Genomic DNA, 24,884 nt, shown 5'->3' with positions numbered 1-24,884 from the left:
TGAACAATAACCCCTTCAGCAGACCAGAGGATGATGACAATTTTTCATGACAAAACGTCATTTGTCTGCAGAGTGCTGTGGTATATTTTGCTGCTCTGTGATGAGGAGGCAGATCACTGCTGTAGGAAATAATTTAACACCATCTAGTGGTAGAAAGCAAAAGTGCATTGTTCAAGCACTGTTCTTGAGATTGTTTTAATCCTGCAGAATGAATGCTACCCTAAATCTTCACAGCTAATGCGACACTTGTGTGTATGCATAGTTCAAAATAATCCAACCCCAGGTCATAGTAACAGATAGAGGGCCAACTTTAATAATACAAGTAAGTAAAAGTGTCTTTAAATATGGTATAAAAATAAATGCAGGAGAGAATAACAAAGAATTATGTTCTACATAAGACAGGAGACAGCATTTTTGTAATTTTCAATGTGACTATACAAGTGCAATGAAAACCATATGTGCTAATTGTTGTAGTGAAATAAAATTATGCAAAGCAAAATAAATGCACAATAAATAATCATAATAATCATAATATATATGTATATATCTATATATATATAGTATATTCATTCTGCACAACACTTCCCATAGCGTGACAAAGTATCTGTGACCTCAGATCATGTAAAGCAATGACATTGGTTAGATTTATCAGTTTAAGTTGTCATTTTATATATCTTTTCTATGTGTTTTTTTCTCTCTGACATCATTTGTTTCAGCTGGAAGTGAGAGAGGGGGCTCCGATCCAGCTGTTATGATAGAAGGAACTGGAACACTGGATCTGATATTTTTCATCTCACCAGTCTGTCAGTGTCCTCACAAGTCCAGCAGTGCCTCCTTTCTGAGAATACTGGAAATTTATCAGGAACTGTAAGAGGAGAGAGAAGAAGGAACCTCCTCTCCATGGACATGCAACATCCGGTGGACAACAGACAAACAGACGGCCGGCTCATTGCCCAGCTGAGCCAAGAGTCGATGAACAGACAATGATGACGAAGAGATGAGATGGTCCCCCTCTCCATGTCCCAGAGAGAGAGATGGCATTGATTTTAGCATGATGGCACACGACTGGTCAGCCTCTTGGATGTCAGTGGTTTCCCCTGTGTGAGAAGAGAGATTGAGTTAAATATGTAAGTGGGAATGAAAGACAATAAATACATTTAAATTTGGGTTTAATAACAAAATGATCAGCCATGGACATGGTGCTGGAATGTTATATTGCATGCACTGTGAAAATTTAAGGTTTGAGCTGAATGTAATTGTAACATTACTTATAGTATGTGTATTTAAAACCTGAAATGGTTCTAAAAATAGTGGCTGTGACAAGATATCTACAATGATTGGCCATTACAATACAATAACTAAATGACAAGTACAGTATGCATCATTTTGCACTGGACATTACCTGGAATCAAGAGCCTTCAGAACAAGTTCTTACTTTTCTAGGGGAACAAAAAAGACACTTTAAATGAAGTAAGTTTACCATGCAAATGATTCATACATAAATCATAATATGTAGAGTATAACAATTCGTAAGCTAGATAGACAAGAGCTATGCTTTCCATTCAGACTACCTCAAAAACACAATAGAGAAAGAGTTCTCTGCCATCATTATAAAGCTATTGAAAGCCAAACATTTTATAAAAACAAAACTCTAGCTATAATATTAAAATCATCTTTGTCAGAATGACAAGCAGAGAAAATGTAGGAGGTGTGAGACAGTGCAGATTTTAAGCACATGGATATACCTGTATAATTCTGAATTATCAATCATGTTATGATAGTCTCTGTGGCTCTGCTATTCATAATGGTTTCTACAAGCCTGTCAAGAATCCTGATCACCTACTCCATCATCCACACCTGAAGCAGACTCTATTAATACGTTGTAGTCACTCTCTCTTTCATTGATATTGCTGGCATGCAGGTGCCATTTTGTTTGACATGTTCTTTGGTTTGACCTGTTTTGCACTTTTAAGCAATTCTACCACATACTCCGCTGTATTCAGGAATTTTATATCACTTTCAGATACAGTATAGTATATTTTGTAGGAGACATATAGTTAAACCTACACTAAGCAATATGACACAAATGACTACATGTAATTTCAAGGAGTTGCCTGGAGTGCCATCTAACTCTGCAGCTCAAGACAGACTAGCTTTTGTTTAGGAGTTAATGGAGACCAAACCACAACCAAAAGGAATAGAAACAGAACTGCATTTGGATGCAGGTGTTGCTCTAAATCTACAATGATTTTCTGCCCCTTAGTGGTCAAAGATATCTGTATACACTTGAGTGAGTACAATTATATCAAACCGGCGCCTGTAGCAGAAAATATGTCACTACAGGTGAGTGCAACAGCAACTTCCATGCTTGTTTTGTATGTGAATGGATTACTGGCAATGGGTTTAAAGTGTGATTTAATAGACTTTGAAAAGGTGTGACTGTGGGTGCCATGGGGGAAGGTTTTAACATCACCAAGAGACTGCATAATCAGTGTATGTACAAACAACAACAAAGGTTGTAAGCTTGCACCGTCATCTACATGTACTTCTCTGCATCTTATCTTATTTTCAAGCTTAAACATTAAAGGCTATGAGGTTTTTTTAACCTTCTTCTTGGCCTGTAATAACTCTTGGTAGGCACTGGAACGGATGAAACGGCTGTAAGAATCACTCTTCATCAACTTGTAGATGTGTTCCTGTTGTAGAGACACATAATGTGAAAGAAATTTATAAAAGCATCAGAAACATGATCAACACATTGTGCTGCATAAAAACAATAAAATGCTATACTGACCACCAAAACAAAGCTGTAATTCACATATTGCCAGGAGTTATGACGCTGCTTTTGTGTCACTTACACTATACTTATGTGCAGTGTAAAATTGTATATAACACAAACAACTACAGAAATGTAATTAAATGTATTTGTATCATTTGCACCTGTGCATCCTCGAAGGCATAGCGTCCAGGATCTTTGACATTCTGGGTGGTTTTGTCGTAGCTCTTGGAGTCAACGTTGATGGCACTGGGCGCTCCAGGGGCCAGAAACTCCTGCCAGATCTCTTGAACCCGAGTTGGAACTTCTCTGATGGGACGTTTCTTTAGTTCCTGGACAGCTAGCCAGAACCTACAGACCAAAGTTAACAGTAAGATAAGTGCTTAATACAGTAGTTCTGGACCGCAAATTGGAAGTGGTATAGCTAGTAGTAAACTATGTCAAACAGAAATTGGCATAAAAGTTAGCAAGGATAAGGTAGTCAGATCCACACTGGTACCATCCCTGGGTATTGTCCATTGACAATGTCATATTTTTCAAAGTCAGAAGTCAGACAGCATAGTCCACAAATTACATCTTTATGTAAACAAACGTAAAAGACAATTTGCCTTAGGGTTCGCATTCAGGTTTAAAATGCTGTCAACAAAGTCTTTTGATATGCATTCATTATGGTTCAGAAAATAATCTCCAATAATAATTCAAACATTCCAGTGAAGAGCATCCGATTCTATTTTACACATATTACATTAACAAATTTGGTCCATCATCTTGTTATTACAAATGAGATAAGATTCATGGTAAGAATTTTAGTGTGTGTATTACTGGTGGACACCTCAGCAGAGAGGACAAGTTAAGGTTTATAGGGTTATTATGTCCATGAATAGCAGCATGCTTTTTGTTAATAATCTATATCTTTTCAATTAGTGGAGCGCTAATATGACGCTCAACTGCCTGAGAGATTAAATGATAATTTAATCAAACCACATTATAGACCACATTATCTGCTTTGGGCAGAAACAATACAGACATGTACCATCAGAGGGAGCAGAGGGGCTATCCTGCACAGAGGTTACGTTATTCATATTTAGCTGTTAGCATGCACCTTTGATACTCTGCGGTATTCGTGTTACCATGAATAAACAGATTAACATAATTTTCCTGCCCACCTGTGTAATTCCAGCCACAGCTACAGTTGTGCATATTTAAGAAAAAATGCTGCATCCACCAGCTCACTCTGCTTTGATGATACAATATTACTGTAGGTTACTTCTTATACATAGGAAAAAGCAACAGCAGCAGTAACAACAGTAATAGTTGTTAGCTTCCAAGTTGTTGCTGACATGGAAATGTACCAATAATTAAGCAAGCACTTGTACAGGGTGTAAAAACACAATCAAGTGAGCTACTATTGAGATGTTATTGATGATGTCTCTCATCATCAGAGAATCACAGAAAAATTATTAGTTATTATTAGTTAGTTATTAGTTATTATCCAGTACAATCTGCTTGTATTAATGACACTGTGGCCAATATCTGTTCACACAGTCACATCTTGGGGACCCATGTGGGAAGAAGTTAAAATGAGTTCTGCCTCAACCAATCATAACATTAAAATCAATGTTACATGTTAATGTTAGATTATTCTAACACTCTGAAAGTGGCCATAAACCATAGTGACTACTTTTTACTTTTCATACTTAAATACATTTAGGTTATTATACTTCTGTATTTTTACTCTTGTCTATTTTGAATGCAGGACTTTTACTTGGATTATTTTAACATTGCTGTAATACTACTTTTACTTAGGTAAAAGGTCTAAGTACTTCTTCCACCACTGTTGTCAGGTGTTTTAATACACAGACTGACCTAATAACTATATCTAGGTTTTAGTTTTATGTTGACGTAAAAGGTTTATTTACATCACTTCGGAGTACACATGACAGTAAAACAGTCCGATATTTTAAATTACAATCAGCTGACAACAAAACGCTATTTCATCTGGATGTAAGTCAAACTATCTAGTCATGTATGTGAATATTCTTCATATATAAGTTATTTAGTTAAGCAAAAATACAGATAGAGGCTTTAATATTATTTCAGGCAAAACAATGTTCTCATAAGTAACAAAAAACAAGTATTTGTGTGTGTGTGTGTGTGTGTGTGTGTGTGTGCGAGTCAGCGCGCGGAGATTGGTGTCTATTTCACTGTGTACCTGAGATTCTCTGAGCTGAACTCAGACTCTAGGAACTTGAGGAACTGCTCTCTCCCCACAGGATCTTTGAGAACCTCATCGATGCCAAAAGCCCACCTCTTTACCCTCTGCTGGCCTGGCTCCTTACTGGAGAACACACAAAAATACAACCTATCTTTCACAAATGAAATATGTGTGCAACAAAACATAGAATAAAATGTAAACACATATCAACCTGTGTATCCATCTAAATATCTGTTTTGTTCATTTACCCACCTGGCTTCGAGCTCCCAGAGTGTAGCGTCATCTGAGATCCAGGGGTTAGATGGATCTGAAGGCGTGAGGAAGGGGTCATATTCAACATACTGCTCTGTGTAGCCCAGCAAACTGTTTGTTGAGGAGAAAAAACAGACAACATATGACTTACATTAATCTGTATCACTGATGGAAATCTCACATATATTATAATCAAGTTACCACGTCTGGTGTAATTATGTGCCATACCTTTCTGTGAGTGAATATGACTTAGTTGTTTAATTGTAAGCTTTAATTGGTAAAAGGAGAAGTGAAATTTCCTCTTGAAAGCAAATACTTCAAATTCAAATTAAGGTAGAGTCTGACTAGAGGGATTGACCCAGTATTTGGACAGAGAACTTGTTGCTGGATGTATCTCTGTACAGAAGCTCTGAGAGGCAAGTGAGAAAAAAAGTCTGATCAGAGTCGTTTTTGTCCTGTGTTTATACCTTAATAACAGGTGAAATTTTTTTTTTTTTTATTTTCTGTCTAAGTTCCTTTCCTTATATTATCTGTGAAAGAAGTGTTTTTTGTTGTAATAAATAGTGAAGTCAAGTGCACCACTACCCCATGTTCTAAATAGAACAAAAAGCATTCATGTTTTTGCCCAGGTAAAGCGCAGATTTCTAGACATAACAGTAATGTTACATAACTTTTAGTTAGAGTGCATGGAGAAATTAAAACTCATCTGGAAGAAAACATAAATGCTTTTAGTCCTATTTAGAACATGGGGTAGTGCTGCACTTTCCTCACCTGTTTCACAGATGAAAAACAATGTTTAAGCTACTTCGATAAATTATCCTGGCAAAACGTATTTTTGTTCGCCTGTCAAAATGTTTTTTCATGTGTTCTTAAGTCATATACACAGGAGAGAATACAAATTTAGATCCCAAAAAATGGATCACTAGAATGTTTTTTTTCCACTTGCCTCTCAGGGCTTCCGTACCTCTCTTTTTTTGGACCAATCGACACTTTATGTGACATCCAGTATCTGGCATCATCAGTGCTGACACTCACTGTAGGCATTGTCCGGGCCCAATCACTCCTCAAGGTCATCGTAGCTTAATTCCACACCATGTTAGGCCATTTAAAGGCTCAATAAACAGATCAATGGCTAAACTGAATAAAGACACAAAGAACATCACTCACCTCTCCGCCACTTTGGACATTTTCAGTCGATGCCTGTCTAATTGCAATTGCCAATAGGTGATCTGAAACCATAGCAGTGAACAATTAGCATTAGCAATCAATCTCCATGAATTCACAAGGAATTGTTGGTTTGAAAGTATATTTGCATACCAGCTGCATGATATTTGAGAATTTTAAACTCTGTACTACTTTGTGTTCAGTATGAACATATCATCATTTTACTAAACTGATTTTCAATACAATTATTTGCATACCAAAAATGATGTAAATATAAAGTAACAGATGAAAATTCTTCAATAGTAGAGTGCCATCTGCAGGTCTTACCTGTTCCTGCAGTTCTTCTTCTGTAGGCTGCTTGGCCTCTGGGGCGGGAGTGTGGGTTGGGCTGTGTGTACGGATATCGTTTTGCAGCCCATACACAGACTGAGACAACAAAAAACATAAATATAACTATCAATAGTAGTAGCCTTGCAGCTGCTGACAAGCACAGCAAGGAACAACAAGCTTGTCTGTTCATGTCTGTTACAGTGTGTGTCAACCCTGACCTTAAAAAAAATATGTATCAGTGGGAAGTTGCACTGTACCTTTCTGGTTTTGTGAGGGTTTTTCATTCTGGAGGACTTCTTTATGTCGACTTCCGTTGTATTCACACATCCAGGCTGTGAGAAAAATGAGGAGAAAACCAGAAAATCATGAGTTAATTAAACTTAAATAAAATGTTTATGACTTTAGCTGTTTATGTTTTGCCCTCTAGGAGGACACCACAAGCGGTAAAGGTACAATTTTTCCTACCATTTTATTAGTTTCAGTTAATCAAATACAATATGCTTGGCTGGGTGGTGAAGTGATTCCGATAAGTCTCCAGGACCATGTGTCAGATGCTTGTTAATCAATCATGGAATGTGCCAATTTTAGCAAAACAAGTAAACCGGCGAATCAGAGTCTTAGTTTGCAAATTCTGGCTGATTGAACAAGTGGTCTAATCTTGGTCTCTTCCAGAAGAACAAAGCAAAGTGAAATTTGAATTAATATTGATTATGTTGCTCCAAGGACCCATAAATTGTACTTATTTTCCAATTAAGCATGGAGCAATGGCTTTCAGAGAAATACAGAAGAGGGGACTCTTTAACCTCAGGGGGAAACTAAATGCTAATGCTAAGCAAGAGTGTATGAACAAGGTAAAGAGCAACAGTGAAGCTGACGTGCTGTGACAGTTATTGATGTGGCATTTCCTGTGTGTGGCAGAGGATACACGACGGGGGATGTTCACCTCTTCACACCATTCATATTTCACAGTAATCAGAAATGTATAGCTCATATACAAATTACCTAATCTATGACGTGTTTGTAACTGCAACATTTTCAAAACATTATTCCTTTGTCACACTGTGCAGTGCATCCCTACTGCCTGTGAAATGTGTGGATGTGGTGGATCACTTTTGCAGGAACAATTAAGATGATGTCGATAATGTCAGCAATGATATCATTACAGCAACATCAGTAATTTGACTCACCACTGGTCTGTGCACGTCCCAGAATGCTCTTTCCTGACTGTCGAGAATTTTCCTCTCAATTTTGTCTCTTTTCTTGTCCACTCTGAAAGAAAAAAAAAGGAGTTCAGAACTGTTTTTACAGAGCCTGTGGGTTATTCCAACACACGTATGATCCGTTTATTCCATCACATGGTTAATGTGCAGTTCATCTGTGAAGGTTGTGTGCTGCTAATTACAGGGAAATCGTAGCAAACCACTAAGTTAAATCATGTCATAATGAGGGTGTAAGAGGACTCACTCATAATGGCTCAATGCGTGTGTGGTTCTTATAGAAACCTACTTCGCTTGTGCTTCTGCTTGCATAAAAATGAACTCCCATTTCCTGGCGAAAGCTCTCTGTAGCCTTGCTAGGCTCTCCTGCAAGTGAAACAAAGAACAAAAATGGGGGGGGGGGCTTTAGAGGGGCCTGGGCTGATTATGTTTACTGCACATGATGTGTACAGTGCATGGCTGGATACCATTTTAATGATCACATACAAAAGAAAAAATCCTTGGTGATTCATTTAATAGCTTTGGTGAAAGGATAGTAACAAATGATGCAGTGACACACAGAAAACAAATGTTCGCAGTGTCAGTATGACCAAAAAGGCAAGAGATAAAGTCTGAGAGCCGTGCCAACACAGGAACAGAACAAATACGTGAAGAGGGGAGTGCTGACAATAAAAGACCTCTCTCACTTACCGCTTCATAGTCTGCAAGCTCCAGACGTGCTTTATTTTGCATTGTTCTTTTGCAGAGGTAAACAGCTGAGAGAGAGAGAGACAGAGAGATTGGTAATAGAGGGAGAACAGGATCTCAGCTTGGTTTTAACAGCCTTAAGTGGCCCTGCGTTTACTCATTTAATCCTCTCAACTGCACATTTAAACTGGCCTGCATATCACAAAGGTCATTGACTGTGCATGGTGTCTGAGCGTCTGTTACAGTGTGTGCTTGTGTATGTGTGTGTGCACACCTGACTTTAAATTTTTTTCTGTCCTATAATCATCCATTCATCCCCTTGTTAACTGACCATTATGTGAAAACTTCATTATGCCATTAGACTGTTTTCATTAGGAGGCATCATTCACGTGAATCAGTTGCTACATCTGAGACACTCTAACTTCCCCTAACACTCAGGATTATTCCCACAGCGAGCATTAGCCTCTCCTACAACTCAAAAACAAATGAAAGACCTGCAAGGCTGCGGCTATTCACCCAAACCATTTCTGGCATTATGAAATGTTTATCTCCACTCCGCTCTGCTGTAAACAATGAAAAGCTCATCCCTGTATCACCATTAAAACATTCAGCCACATGTGCCCAATTGGTGCACACATACAAAAACATCCCTCGTTTCCATCACTGTAATCAGTCTGCCTCAGTCAGAGAGTATGACTGAGGCAACTGACTGAAGTTAGAATACATTAAAAATAGAAATATATAAAATAGAAATAAGATAGAAAGCACAAAGCATCATTGCACGCCAACTGCACAATAACCGATTCTAACTGTGGGCCAAGCATCTAAAACAAAATTTGACTCTATCTACCATCCACATACAGCAGTTGCATCATTTGTGTTCATTTTTTGAAACATCAGCAGTAATAACATATCGACTGGACAAATATATTTTATGCACTACAAAAACAGTGTGCATCATTAGTCTCTTCAGTACTGCTTGATGCACAAAGTAGCAGTTAGACTATAACAGAACAACTCTCTCACCATAGTCTGTGTTTTCTGGTTCCCAGCAGTTTGATGGCCAGAAGTATGGAGTCTGTTGGGAAAAACAGGTCATTATGAAACAAAACTAAAAGAAACCTTACTTCGTTGACAGCAAACCACATGGTGTTTTGAATCAAAGTGAGCACTTTCCACGCGAGGTGGGCACGCAGTCACAGCCCTGCGCCACAATAAAACATTTTGTTGTATAATGGGCTCGGCATAACATCTAAAGCACATAAGCTCCTTTCAGTGAGCACTGAGAACAGACAGCATGAATCTTGACCCTCCTCAGGCTGCATTGTATGGACTGGTTTCAGATGAAAACCGATTACATGTAAAAAGTGAAGCCTGCTACTAACACAAACAGCCTTAGGCATGGATTTACTTTGGTTAGTTCTGTGCAGCACACTTGGGGGAGCTCACTAAAAAATCTTTAAAACTGCCAGTCCCACGACTGACATTCAGAGCAATATAACCTATAAGTATTATGGTCCACAGCAACTCCTATTTACCATTTTGACTCCAGTAACAAAGAAGCACTTTAACAGATTTTTCTACTTTCTTCTCTGGCATGTCACACTATTTATAGACTCCAACATGCTCAGCTATCAGAGTTGGAAATTTGTCATGTGTAAAATAATTTTTGTACTTTATCAGCATGGAAGGCACTTCAGATGTTTTAAATAGAAATGACAATAAAGTATATTTCAAACTTACGAAAAGTATTTTTTCTTTATGAGAAATACATAAAACAAATAAGTTTTCAGTCCTACAAATCCAATGCAAACCTGTTGGCAATCACAACTCTGGAAATCTGGATTGAAACTTTCTGTTTACACATAAGTGAAAACCTTCTCTATAGGTCATATGATGACATAACACATGTTAAAGTTTGTATAAAAACTGACACAATATACCTCTAATAAAAATGTGGATGAAAAAATAGTACAAACTATTTTTTGTTTTATTGGACTAAATCTAATAGTCCTTGATCCCAGCACTACAATTAAGGTCATTTAACTTTAATAATATTACAATAGATTTCTAGAGACTAAGAGATAGTATAAGATCCTTGAACACAAATCATCATTATTCTTACCTGAAACCTATAGAAAGTGCCATCATCTTTGAGAGTGAGGACATGGTCTGAGATGGGGAAGAAGTAACCATGTGCAGCCATCAGAGTTCCTAGGTGAAGAGCCTCCACTGGGAGAAAACACAAACAAAAAGTCCATTTACAACTTGGTGTACTCCTGTTTCATGTACATAAAACATTCACACATGCATCAGCATCTTTTGAGTGTTCAATGAAATGGCTGTGGGCAGGAAGATTTTATTATTTTAAACAGTATAATTAAACAACACAGTCAACTGTTGTACAGATATTTTTACCGCTACTCTGTGTTTCGACAGAAACTTAACCTCTTTCAGAAATTATTCCAAAACAGTGAGATGTAGTGGGAACTGAAAAATATATATTATATATTATAGATCTTTAATGTGTATTTTGGAATCCATAAAAAAGATTATGTTGGTTTAAATGCATATAGCTATGTTCAAAAGAAAATATAAAATGTAATTTATCTTTACAGATAAATTATTATCCAAAATATTTACTCACATTCTCTAAGAAAAAAAATATTTTTCAAACAAAATAAAAAATTTAAACCAATATTGTAATCTCAGGCCTTTAAAGGAATTAAATTTTATGTCACTTTTTTAATAATAATTTGACATTTTCAGGTTTGAAGGAATAGTTGTTTGCTATCTAGCAAAGCGTTACAGTGCATGATAAGGTTGATACCGCTCTCATATTAGCTTAGCTTAGCACAAAGACAACAGGGGAAAACAGTTAGCCTGGCTCTGCAAAATGGTAACAAAATCTATCTATCTATCTATCACCAACTCTTAAGATCAGTAATTAAATGTTACATCTCATTTGTGTAATCTGTACAAAAACAAAGTGTCAAAACGACAATCCACCATTTTATGAAGGTGGTTATGTGTCAGACTATTTCTTTCCCGATGACCACTACCTTCCAGGAGTTTACACTAGCTGTCTGGCCATTGCTCAGAGCCAAGAAATAGACACACTAGACACTTTGTACTGACTAAACAAACAAGATATGTTAATTTGTGAGCTTTACATTTGCTGGTGGGTGGATTTTGTTACCATTTGAAAAAGACTGTTCCAAGTCTTTGTGCTAAGCTGAGCTAGCCACCTGTTGATTGTAGCCTTATATTCAACAGACAGAGCATGGTATAAAAATAATCTAATTCTCTGCCAGAAAACAGTTTCAAAAGTAAGTGATAAGGCCCTTCCGTAATATAAATTCAATCACATCCTCTTTATAAACACTGTTTATTCAGTTTATACCGAGTCATTAAAAGACAAATCAAAATTTTCATTAAAAATTCTCTGATTATCCTGCACTCAATAGTTCCTCATCACAGACCCTGAGCCAGCATGCTGTTTTTTATCCCACCACCTAATTCACTTTATTCACCTTTCATCCCTCAGTATAAATTCATCCTTGACAAAATCACCAGCGAGAAAGAACACCAGGACCTGAATTAGGAGCTGCTGCTCTAATAGACTCTGACACTGCTTTGACAGAAGGATCGGCAGGTCTCCGTTCCAACCAAACAGCACAACAGGAGGTTTCACTGATTAGCCCCCGTTCAGCCGGAGAGGCGGAACTCATCAGTCAAATCACCTGGTGTTGTACTTGGTTGGAGAGAAAACCTGCTTCCCTCTGGCGCTCCACACATGGTTGACTGTCCCTGATTTAAAACCATCAGATAATGAAAACATGTAATCATCATCAACAGTGTGTCTCGTCTGCCACCAGTTATTTCCTGCTGTTCTCAACCTGTAACCCCTTTATGGTGTCGTCAGCTATTATTCATGTTCAGTATAATGGTGTTGCCACTTTTTGGTCATTATTAACAGTAAAGGAAACAGTTAATGTGTTGTTCTCCAGTAGTGTCCTTGTCTGTTTATGTCACTTAATTCGAGTAGTTTAGTATTAACTGAATATTTTGTGTAAAGCCCAGGGGTGGCTAGCAGCAAACGGTAATCTTAACACACCCATAAGCTAACAAATGCAATGGTTGATATGGTCTAAAAAGGTAGAGCTATGAATGCTATAACAGGAGATTACTTAATGCATGCATAAAATATGCACATCTCTGCTCTCTCACTCTCTAACCCACACACACACCCACACATGCATACGCACTGGGTGCATGTGTGTGTGAGATAAATAGAGACTTTCCATTGGCTTTTCCTTTACCAATGAGTTGACTGTCACAGCTTTGAGCGGTCATGATGCGTATGTGTATGATTGTGTGTGTAAGTGGGCTGCATTTAGTAATAAATTATGACTCATAAGTTATTTAAACCTGTCTACCTATAAACACACTCCTTCCCCTCCACTGTACTATTTCTTACAGCAATATTGCCCCACATGCATCTGCATCTGTCTACGAAATACAGAGAAATTCAAGAAGACAGACATTTACAAACAAAAAATCCACTCATCCATACCTTTTTATTTATTATCCATTCAAAAATGTCATTTTCTGGATTGTTATGTCAGATGGGGTGAATGTCAGATGAAAGTAAAGTCAGCAAAGTATGAAAAATTACATCTAGGTCAGTGCTGTTAGAGCTTGCTGCCTCCTATTCTTCAAACACTGGGCTAAGTGCCTGTCTGTATGTGATGATTTGCTCAGCCTCTATGCTATTGTTAAAGTAAAGCTGAGGGTTTTTCTGATGGGAGTTTTAAGGATGGATGTTGAATGTCATCCCCACACATAGTAACTGATAGAACAGCCCCTCCGATGCTGCATAGCCTATTTTGCTCATTTCCAAATTTGGAAATCATCCAGCACAATTTGAAAGGCAGATACATGAAATTTGATAAAGCTGAGCTGCAAGTGGTAGTGCAGAATCCAGTAGAAAGATTTAATTTCTTCGAGTATATAGAACGTATTCAGTATGATGGGCACAAAAGAATAAATCTGAAAATGCAAAATCAGACTAATGAGATGGAAGGATAAATAAAAGATTAAATAAGATTGTTTTGTTGTTACCTTTCTAGTAAGAGTCTATAAATATCAATTCCTGGTAGCAAAAGAGCTTCTGGCTTCCATTTAACATATCACAGGCTTTTCTATAAGTTATATAGCTGACTAAACCTTGGACTGGAATTAGTCAAGTTGTCAAGAAAGGCCGGCCTCAGAGTCCAGGGGGAAATCACCCATTGATTTCATCATGTTATCAGGTCTGTGCCAAAAACTTAGCAGATTGGAGCCCTGCCAAGTGGTGTGTGGAAGTATTCTTCCAGCTGAGCTGTATCTAAAGACAAGGAAAGAGACTCTGTAGTTTAGTTATATTTTGATTATAACAGGATTTAGAAATACAGTATGCATATTTAGGATAGTGATAGTACATTCACTGAAGTTCTATACTTAAATGCAATTTTGAGGCACTTGTACTTCCACTCTACTGCATTTCACATGATATTTTTGTTTTTGTTTCTTGTTACTTTGCAGATTGAGATTTTACATTTAAAAAATGGCATCTTATAAAATACAATACATTATGAAAGATAAAACCAGTTGTTTAATCATTTCGGCCTGTGACTCCTTCCTAAAATACTGTCTGGTTATAGTCTATAAGCTGAAAGCAGTTCCAGAGAGATTTACCTCTCTAAAAGTCTTAGATGGTTTTATTTACATAATTGTTTGAGGGTAAAATTATTCAATATTTGACATAAAAAGAAAAGTCTTCAGACAACTCTAAAATATTAATACAAATATGTGTTTTCTACCCCATTAATCATCTCACAGTCCCTCAGACTTATCTTGTGAGTAGAATTTCTTTTACTGTCATATATCCCGACATTATTACATCAGACAGATAATTTGTGAATAAAATCAGGTAGCTTCTACTGTTCTTAATGTCATTTGGAAGAGAAGAAAGACAGTGGTGTACTCGCCTCTAACCCATCTCTGATTAAAAACAGAGCATGTTACCGGGTGTTCCTCGTAGGGATCCTTTCCATGATGTTGTCAGACACCTGGTATAACAATCAAAGAAGCACTTTTCTTTCCTAAGGAAGTTACAAGGTTTTATACATTTGTATGCCAGGGTAGCAGTGTACAGAGGAGTGATCTCATGAGACTGAAAAAGATCATCTAAATCACTCTACTTTAAGAGTGACTCTCAAGGAAGTTTAAAGAAGGCTGAAGGAGAAATCCAAGAGCATTATACAGAACAGCTTGCGCCCTCTCCATGCTGTTCTGATGGGCCACATGTCCTCCCTCAGAGATCATTTTACTGTTCCCTGGTATTGCACAGATCACATTAGGTGCTCTTCAATACGCAATTCACAACTTTATTAATATATGATATAGACTCACAGACAGTCTGACTGTTTTTTGTTGATGTGATTTTGAAGTTGTGATAAGTTATGTTAAATGTTTTAAGTGTTGCTGTTTGACAACTAAATTTCTCCCACAGAGATCTAAATGTACTAAACAACTATTCTTTTTGTATATGTATGTTTGTATTATGCATGTATTTATGTACGTACTGTATGTAAGTATGTATTTTGGGCATTGTGATAAACTACTTTTTCACAACTGTGATTACATTTACAAAATTTTAATAGTAATGTTACATATTTTTTAATATAATGATATCACTAGAAATCCATTCGTCTGTAATTTCTGCTTTCTCTCACACAGGTACAGAACACACACACACAGAGAGGCAATGATTCCAGCACATGTCAGTCAAACAAAAAATACTCCTGAGAGGAAGAGATTTTATCAAACAAAATTTTACTTGCTGTGCTGTGGGAATGCATTAGATTCTATAAAAAGGACAGTGTTATCTTCTTATCTTATGTGTAGTTCAACATCACACACGCATACATGCACAGATGTTCACACATGCATACAGAACATATTGTTTCCCACCTCCCTGTCTCAAAAGCTAATTTACCCAGCTAACTGCTATACAGTATGTGGCTAATGATTATGTAAATACTGAAAAGCTTCTTGGACTCAATGCTCTGCAAAATGTGCAAAACAACTGACTCCAAGAATGGTGCGAGCTCAAAGGCCGAAGAAGAACCAAAAGAAGAAACCACTTCCCCTTGTACTGTCTGGGATCTATGTTCAGCCCAAGTCAGGGATGAATTATTACAAGCTATCTGTGAATTGGGTTCACCCTGGGGAGTTTCACTTATTGCTACCTGGATACTATGTTGAACAAGAGAGGTTTCACCAAATTTTTCTTAAAAAATATGTCCTGCCTTTTTAAAATGATCATTAAAAGCATATGCCTCTTATCTGTTATAACAGCATTTCCTATATTCAACTGGTGAGAAAAGCTGTTAACTTTCTTATTTTGTATTGCTCTAATAGTTTTCCAGAATGTGGAATGGTCATGCAAACTAATTGACGTTTGTGCCAAATAGTATTCAGCTAAAGATTTTCTAATGAGAGCTAATTCTAATAGCTCAAAAAAGACACCAATCATTTGCAATTTTTGTCTTTCTAGCTATAGATCACTGATTATTTCTGGCATGGATTAGGTCTGCTATGTCTTTAGAAAACCAAGGGTTATCTCAATTTTTTATCCTTAACTTCCTAATGGGGGCATGTTTATTTTCAAGCTTTAAGAAATGTTGCTGTAAAAAGCTACAGCATTGTCAGTGGTAGGGATCAATTCAGTTTGATACAATTTCACTCTGAATAAATCTTGTAGGAAAGCTTGCTCCGAGAAGTGCCTGAAACAACGTCAACAGTCCAACCTAAAGATTTGGGTAATTTTGTACTCCTAACACATATAGTACAATGATTACTCATGTTATTTGGAAAAACACCAAACATATTTATGTGGTGCATTTGTTAAAATAAAATGAGTGTATCTTTTCTGTGTTGGATTAAAGAAAATTTAAAGATTTGTTTATTTCTTTATTTTAAAGAAGAGTCTATATTTTATAGACAGACTTGATGTATTTGTCACTATACAGTGTCATGGAATGTATTTTACCAATAACATGACAGAAGGGCTGCCGACTGATGCTGGAGAGTCTGCAGCGGTTTTTATCACTCTCCTGGCCTAATCAAAACCATAATACAGCAAAGCTAATTCATACTGTAAGCGACTCTGTCAGCTAAGCAGTCATTAGTTCATTAACCCCTTTAAACTTAGGGTTGCTTTCCACCTTCATTTACAGTTAACTGATAATGTAGCAATCTGTTGTTTTTTTTTTCCTATGGGATGAATATATTTTGAGATTTTCCCACCAGTACTCCCATCATGATTTGGGTGATGCTAAGGGCTACACTGAGCCTTCTGTTTACATTATGGTGAATCTGCACCATGGAGAGTCATATTGAATTACAGTAGGTGCTACACAGATGTAAGGACAACACACAACTGGATTACTTTTGAAATTGCAGCAAACATCTGTATTTGGTGATTATGAGACAAGATCTGGAAGTCAAAAGAGTGTCTTACTTGTATGATTATTAAGTGGATTTATGAACGTTTAACCTTAATGTATCAGAAATACTCATTTCACTCTTTTATTTTTTAAGTTGTAGATCATGTAAACCTGTGGCTCCTCTTTCACATTCATCTTCTGAGTGTTTTCAATCCCTTTGTGAGATGTCTGACCAGCACATTAATGAATGGTAATGAATCGAGTCTGTGCCACCGTAAATGCGGAAAAAAGTTAATTCAAATAGTTCCCCTGCCAGACAAAACAACTGGCGTTAGAGAAACAATGAATGATAATGATCTGCAATGGTCTGACTTGAAAAAAAAACTAATATGGCAAAGAGTTACATATTCAAAACCTAAAAGGTCCAAAAAGACATCTACAACTTTTGACAAGATCTGGAGACAGAAATATGCAAATGTGGTATTGAATGAAAATAGGATGGGGGACTACAGAGATTACAAAATAGGATGATAATGTTCATCTGGAGTGCGTCAGTATATTATCCGTGGTATTCATTTAGCAAAAGAAAAGTCTAAATCCCCAGTCAACTTTGATATAAGCTCATCTGCCTTTACATAATAAACATGCTGCTATCATGCTGTGAGCAAAATTAATTGCATTTACTTTGCTGTGTTTGTCAGCCCTTCCAGTGCACAACACTCTGTTCCCCACTGCAGGGCAATTGACAGCATGTTTTGTGTCTGTTTGCAAGAGAAAAATTCACAGATTTAAAAAAAAAATCCTAAAGGACAAGAAACTGTCTGTTTTCAGACTCTTTGCAGCAGTTTTTTTTTTTTTTTTACAAATTTGATTGAGAGAACTGTTACGGAAGAGCATTTTCAGTATTGCAGATGACACAAAACACTATAATACACTATAAATGTAAATTTGCTTGAGGGAATAATATATGTGTTATTGCCAGACCTCAGTAACAGTGCAACAAAAATAAGCATTTTAGGCCCAGTTTAGCACATTAAGCAGAAGTAATTTGGCACAGTTTTTTGGCATGGCATGGAGATACATTATTAATCACAGTGCAGTCTGAGGCATGAGAAAAAGCTAAATTTCATACTTTAAATGTCTGAAACTGTGATTCTCCGCACAGTCTATCCACTCTAGTAAGTTCAACAGATGCAGAGATGTTTTATCATGATCTGTCTATTTCCTAGTGCCCTTATAATCACACACAATGATCTAAACACCCACAACTGACAAATGACAGGCAGATCCTTCCCTACAAACGAAACACACAAAGGAATTGTGTGTTGATGAGTCAGCTAAGTATCACAACTATGAACTGGCTGCAGAATACTGAGGCGCGCACTAGAGCAGACACTGGATGCCACCCACACATAAAAGCACATACGTAGCTATACTTCTTTATCATCCTTTTTAATGCAAGCAACTGGTTTAAACTTCTAATATTTATCATAGTTGTAACATGCTCACTTCTGAGTCATTTTATGTGCAACAAGAAGCTCAACTAATGATCTGGCAACTCCCTCAAGACATTTGAGTTTTATTTTATCACCCTGGACTAAAATAAGAATAATGTGAAAGAAAAAAAGGAAGAATAAGAATTGCAGTGTCTGCTGTAGCTCAAGGGCACAAAAAGACAGACCAAATAAAAATGCAGAACTGTGGACTTAAAGGTACATATTCCACAAAAGCATGTAGGCCTTCGTGTTCTTCTTTCTTAGTGCAGACTAATGAAAACATCTAAGTTGAATTTGTTTTTTACAATATCTGATCACTTCTCTTGTCATGCCCTGAAAACCACCAGCAATCTAAAAATATACAATAATATACAACTGTAACAACACTGTCAATTTTGTGTTAAGTCTTTAGATTAATATTAGCATTAATTAAAAAGAGACTACACCTCACACTGTTTTCATAGATCTGGGGTTTTCTACGTCTGACACAGTGGGCCCCCCTCAGGAGGATGCTTCAGGGATATCAACAGGAAGTATAATGTTGCCATGGAGTCAGCTGTTAGGCTACAACTTGAGCTCTGTTTTTAGTCTGTATTAGCCTATAAGTGTTTTGTGCCCTAAGTGGTTTAAAGTAGCCTACCTTAATTGACTCCATGAGCTGTGTGTCACATGTTTGGCTGCAGCTCCAACTGCGGACTGTGTAGTTAAACGGGCCAAATTAGCAGCCAAACAACAATAACTAACTTTGTTGTTTTTCAGAGCAGTGGCATGCACCTGCCTCTTATACCTCACACAGTATCTTTGCCTCACGCCTGTCGACCACTGCACTAGATTAATATTGATCAGCTCTTTTACCTTGATCTTCGATGTCCAGATTCTTGATCATCCACTGTACAATTTCAGAACCTGAAATGAGAGAAAGCACATAAATATGAATCACTGACATATCGAATATATTCACAGTCACAGTGAGCTGAAACACCTTTTTGCATATAGATGCAAATGAAAGAGAAAACAATGGCACTCTTAACCCTACCCACCTCCCCTCATCATCACAGTGCATACCAATTCCTCTCGCCTTGCGCCATGTGGGTTAGTAATAGGCCACCCATTACCAAATTTTCTTTTCTGACACCCTATCCAAGCTGTAGTCCATTAATACAAATGACCAAAGAGACAAATGGCATAATGAAGCATCTATTGTGTACAGTAACAACAGAATTTGTCTGACTCAGACACATCACAGGCATTGTAGTTGCAATTGTTTTATATAATCAGTCAATGCATCACACCAGACACTTCCAACTGTCACAAACAAAAACTAAGATATAAACAGGTCACAATATGGCCTGAGCAAAAGAGGGGAGAGGAGAGGAGAGATGCATTTAACGTAAAGCAGTGTCATGGTTTTGGGTTTGAGCGTGGTATTTTCCTGTTATATTATTGTTAATGCCCATTCCTGTTTCACTGGCCCTGTGTTCTTGTCCTTTAGTTTGTGTCAATTGATCATTAGTTCCATGTTCTCTGTTGCTGTTATTGGGTTACACTCGTCCTTGTGTCTTGTCAGTAGCTTTACTCCCTGTATTTCCCTTTATTTTATAATCATCTGTGTCTGGTGTGTTTGTCTAGTTTTGTGTAGACATGTGTCTCACCTGTGGCTAATTGCCCTGCCTGCTTGTGTGTGCATGGGTGTGCCCCAGTATATATTGCCCTCAGTTGTTTTCTGTCCTTGTAGTGTTGCCATCATTGTGTTGGGAGTGTAGTTTGTGTTCATGTTTTCCTGTTTAAGTCTGGTTTTGGTTCTGTGTTTCTCTGAGTAGCCTTGTTTATTATTTTATTTATTCACATGTTCTAGTTTACTTAGTATCTGTTTTCATGGGTTTGGTTTTGGATTCTGTGTTTCTATAGCTTTATTTGATCTTGTCATGTTTAGTCTTTTGTTCATTCGCATGTTTAAGTTTTATAGTATCTGTCTTGTCTCATATTCTAGTTTTGTCCTGCATTTTTATCTGATTGTCTACTCCTGGTCTGTGTACTTCTGTATTATTTAGTCCATGTTTGCTCTGTGTTCTGTTTAATAATAGTTCAGTCTGTTTTCCCTGTTAGTGGTAGTTTATTGGTATATTTGTGATCTGTCTGCTTATGTTCTGGATCAGTTGTTAATATTCTGTTCCTTCCTGGTTATAATTAGTTTCTCTATGGCCTTTTGGTGTCATTGGCTGTGTCCGAAATCCCCTCTCATTCACTACTCCCTACCTCCTATGTAGGGAGTTGTATGTAGAGCACTATGTAGTGAACTCACTCGCATTAATAAAACAACACTTTCGGACACTACTTTTTCAGTGGACCCAAAGATTGCTATGGACCTGAGTACAGACTAGCTAGAGAGAGTAGATTAAGTGTACTTCTCTCAATTATTTGCTCAACCCCTCAGCCTGTTTTTATTTTCCATTTAACTCTTTTAACCCTGATTGTACACTGCGCTGTAACTTTTACTGTCCTGTTTTACCCTGTTTTTATTTTCTATTTCACCAAAATTATATTTTAATGTGTATTTTTTCAATTTCCCTATGTTTCTTTTATGTTTAATGTAAAGCACTTTGAATTGCCTTGTTGTTGAAATGTGCTATACAAATAAACTTGCCTTGCCTTGCTTTACTCCGATCGTTATTTCGGCGCCGATAATTACGTCATTGCCGTCGGACAAACAGTTTCTATCAGCGCAATGCGTGATGGTATGTAGGGCTTGGTTAGTGACCATCGGTTGTACACTACTTTTTAAAATGCATTCTGGGATACATTGAGTGGACTATATAGGGTATTATAATAATCACTATACATTCAGACAGCACTGCAAAATGGCGAGCTCACTATATAGTCCACTATATAGTGAGTTCGGACACAGCCTTTCTATTTTCCCCTGCTGTCTCTCTGACTGCCTGTGTCTCATTAGTCCTGATCCCCCTCACCTGTGTTGCTCCTGCCCTGCTCGTTAGTCCGTGTGTGTGTATATGCCTGCTTGTGTCTCCTTGTTGTCAATGTTGAGTGTTCTGCCTAGAGCTCTGTATTTGCCTGGATCTTTGGATTACCTTGTGTTTTGGATTACCTTGTGTTTGTTGGATTTACCTCAGTTTGGACTTTACCTTGTGCTTCCACATAAGTTTGTTTCAGTTTGGAGTTAATAAATCTTTTGAACTGCACCTTCGTGTATTATCTGTATTTGGGTCCACACCTTAGACTGCACTCAGCTGACCCCCCATGACATATTGTATATTGAGTGTTCTGCCTGTTTCTGCGTACTCTGCCCAGTTTTTGGATTTATGTTTTTAACTACCTGCCTTTGTTTGGACTTCTGCTTCACCTTGTATAAACCTGAGAATTTATGTTGGCGTTTAAATAAATATCACCAGTTGAATCTGTCTGCTCCGGTGTCCTGTATTTGCGTTTATACTCTGTATTCCTGCCTCTGCACTCAGTCAATCCTGACAAGCAAAAGACAAGGCAAGACACTATAGGCTACATATATACATTTTTAACAGATGATACAATCATTAAAAACTATTTTGAGGGGATTTCTTGAGACGACCAAAATGGACATCAAACTTTTAATATGGTGGATGACATTTTGCAATTCATCTTTCATCTGAGAATACAACTGTATCCTTTTCACATCTCAGAAATGCCCCCTGGGTATTTTCACACCCCACCACAACATGTGACTTTGGCACTTTGGCTAATTATATATTCCATGCTATTATTACTCTTTGCCATGCTGAGAGGTGAAGGTGTGTTGAGGAGACGAGAGCCACAGAAGCCAGAACAAAGGTGTGAAACGAAGGCATGAGAGAATTCATGCAGCGAGAAAGTCAGTCCCTGTGGCGGTCTGTCTGTCCATCAGGCTATATTTCTGTCTCTGTGTGTTTTGTCTCTCCATTTTTCTTTCACTGCGCCCCGTTGCTTTTCGGCGCCCCCACAACCAGATGAGATTTCCATGGATTAACATCATTAATACAACCCCATTTTCACACTATCAAAGTTGACCCACTTTCTAAGAGAGAGCTTAAATGAGACGTGTAAGGTAATCCTCTAACAAGGCTGTTCTCTGAATTAATTAATATCATGCCAATAGACGGGGCTGTGCATACATGCGTGTGTGTGTGGGTGCAAGCATGTGTCAGAATGTTACAATATTTGAATGTGATAAGCGATAACATCAACAATTTATTATCCCAATGATGGCAAATATTGGATAACTGCTGTAGTAAATTGTATCAGGATACAGCAATACTTGAACATATCAAAGGCAGAATGAGAAGGATTTCCCTAAACAATAATGTATAGACTCATACAAACATTTGGGCTATATGGAAGTGCTCAATGTCTGATTTTACATAGAACTACCGGTTTTCTCTCAAGAAGTTAATATACAGCTTATTATGATATAAATAACATATAATGCTGTAAATAAAAATGCGAAAAGAAAGATTCTTTAAAAAAATCTTTTTAAAGTGTGTGAATAAATCAGTCAGTCAATCTGTGGCATAGTGGGTGTATGTAGGAACGAGGAAGAGAGACAGAGCACTAGCTGCACCGGTGTTGTGCCGAGTTGTGTGTCCGAATCATTGATGAACCACACAATGAATATTACATTACATTTATTCATTTAGCGGACGCTTTTATCCAAAGCGACTTACAATTGCTATACATGTCAGAGGTCGCACGCCTCTGGAGCAACTATGGATTAAGTGTCTTGCTCAGGGACATAATGGTGGATGGGTCACAGTGGGGGATTGAACCTGGGTCTCTCACACCAAAGGAATAGTCTAATCCATTGCGCCATCGCCACCCCCTTTTTATAGCATATTTAAACAGTAGCCTACTTGGAATAGACCTGCAAGAAGCCGCAACGTGCATGCAATTCTTGGCATGCACAACTCGGTACAAGACTCTGAATAGCAAGCAAGCAGAGCAGAAAGCAAAGTCTGCAGCTCTGCAGCTTCTCAAGATTAAAGTGGAGCTACCGTGTGTGTGTGTAACCCAACGCGGAGATGGCCTGTTTTCAGTTGGACAGGTAGGTACTGGCAGTTAATAAGCACAATTTATACTTCTGCATCGTCAGTGCGTAGGTACGCCGTAGGCTACGCACATAGCCATGCATATATACTTGTGCATCGGTGTCTCCGTCATTCTGCAATTACTCCGCCAAACGCTAGCTGGCGGTAGCACTACAGCGTCCACCGTGTTGACTTTTGCCGGCTGGGCAGGCTAACTTCCGGTTTAGCCATCCACTAACTTGAATAGGGGTAAAATATGTCAATGTCAATGTCGGAGACCCAGCTTAAAAAAAGTTATTATCAAGCATGTAAGGAGCCTAGCTAATAAGGAGAGCTAAGTTAATGTTAGAATACAGCTGTATATAGCTGCTATTCAATATCGACTGCACTCGTGCTGTGTGATTAGAAATGTTTCAACATTTAAAGAGGTGGTATTCTGCTCATTTTCAGGTTCAGAATCTTATTTAGGGGTTGTACCAGAACAGGTTTACATGGTTCAATTTTATACACCAACAGAGGCACAGCTCCTCTTTTCACCCTGTGTTGAAGGCTTCGTTTTAGCTACGGAGTGATACATCTTGCCTCTACATGATCTTTGTTGGGAGTGACTCGTGTGCAGTTCCTAGTTAAGGACTACTAACCAATCAGAAACAGAGAAGGGCGGGTCAGTGAGAAGCCTTCGGTTCAGCTATATATCCCCTTACCAGCTTAGCAACATGGACTGGAGCAAGAGTTTCAAAGTGGTGAGTTATTAATCTGTAACAAAAGTATCTTTCATCCATAAAGTTATAACTGAGTTCTGTCTCTACATCACAGTAACAACTTTATGTCCATTAACTGACTGGAGGGTAGCTAGTGTTTGGAAGGGAGAGGAGAGGTGTGTGCTGCAGCTCAGTATTTTTAGGGCGTGTCGGACTAGCCACTTGGCGAGCGCATTTTGGGAAACGGCTGGACAAGCTGTTTTCAAGCAGTTCAGAGCAGAGTTTTCTATGGGAGATGGGAACTCCCTTTGGGCTGGACTTTGGGCTTTTTCACTTTGCAAACCTGTTACATGCACAAAAAAGATATATAGCTCAAAAAAGAGAGCGAAAATGGCAAAAAGCATAATACCACCTCTTTAAGATACCAAAAATACAATTTTATAACTCAACAGTTAAAGAAAAAAATGGGATCTAGGTACACCAGTCCTGTCAGCAAT

The 24,884-nt window shown here is 37.8% G+C and overlaps 1 protein-coding gene across 3 annotated transcripts in view; it reads right to left on the bottom strand.

Moving 5' to 3' along the window:
- Window positions 1-370: 370 nt before the first annotated feature.
- rgs7a (regulator of G protein signaling 7a) overlaps window positions 371-24,884 on the bottom strand; it is a 56,312-nt gene continuing 31,798 nt past the window's right edge. For 2 of the 3 annotated variants that reach the window (XM_046071122.1, XM_046071123.1), the window contains exons 4-18: window positions 19,488-19,538; window positions 10,767-10,873; window positions 9,668-9,719; window positions 8,645-8,709; window positions 8,244-8,320; window positions 7,925-8,006; window positions 6,995-7,069; window positions 6,735-6,833; window positions 6,411-6,472; window positions 5,244-5,354; window positions 4,989-5,114; window positions 2,941-3,127; window positions 2,607-2,696; window positions 1,403-1,439; window positions 371-1,097 (exon numbers count right to left, since the gene is read on the bottom strand). In XM_046071122.1, the coding sequence (XP_045927078.1) occupies window positions 1,419-1,439; window positions 2,607-2,696; window positions 2,941-3,127; window positions 4,989-5,114; window positions 5,244-5,354; window positions 6,411-6,472; window positions 6,735-6,833; window positions 6,995-7,069; window positions 7,925-8,006; window positions 8,244-8,320; window positions 8,645-8,709; window positions 9,668-9,719; window positions 10,767-10,873; window positions 19,488-19,538 (1,205 nt within the window). In that variant the 3' untranslated portion in view covers window positions 371-1,097; window positions 1,403-1,418. Of the gene's footprint in view, window positions 1,098-1,402; window positions 1,440-2,606; window positions 2,697-2,940; window positions 3,128-4,988; window positions 5,115-5,243; window positions 5,355-6,410; window positions 6,473-6,734; window positions 6,834-6,994; window positions 7,070-7,924; window positions 8,007-8,243; window positions 8,321-8,644; window positions 8,710-9,667; window positions 9,720-10,766; window positions 10,874-12,174; window positions 12,304-19,487; window positions 19,539-24,884 lie in introns of those variants that run through there. The other variant, XM_046071124.1, reaches the window with a different exon arrangement.

This window comes from Micropterus dolomieu, linkage group LG15 (assembly GCF_021292245.1).
Source record: "Micropterus dolomieu isolate WLL.071019.BEF.003 ecotype Adirondacks linkage group LG15, ASM2129224v1, whole genome shotgun sequence".
Classification (NCBI taxonomy): domain Eukaryota; kingdom Metazoa; phylum Chordata; class Actinopteri; order Centrarchiformes; family Centrarchidae; genus Micropterus; species Micropterus dolomieu.
This window is presented reverse-complemented; position numbering and strand designations above follow the sequence as displayed.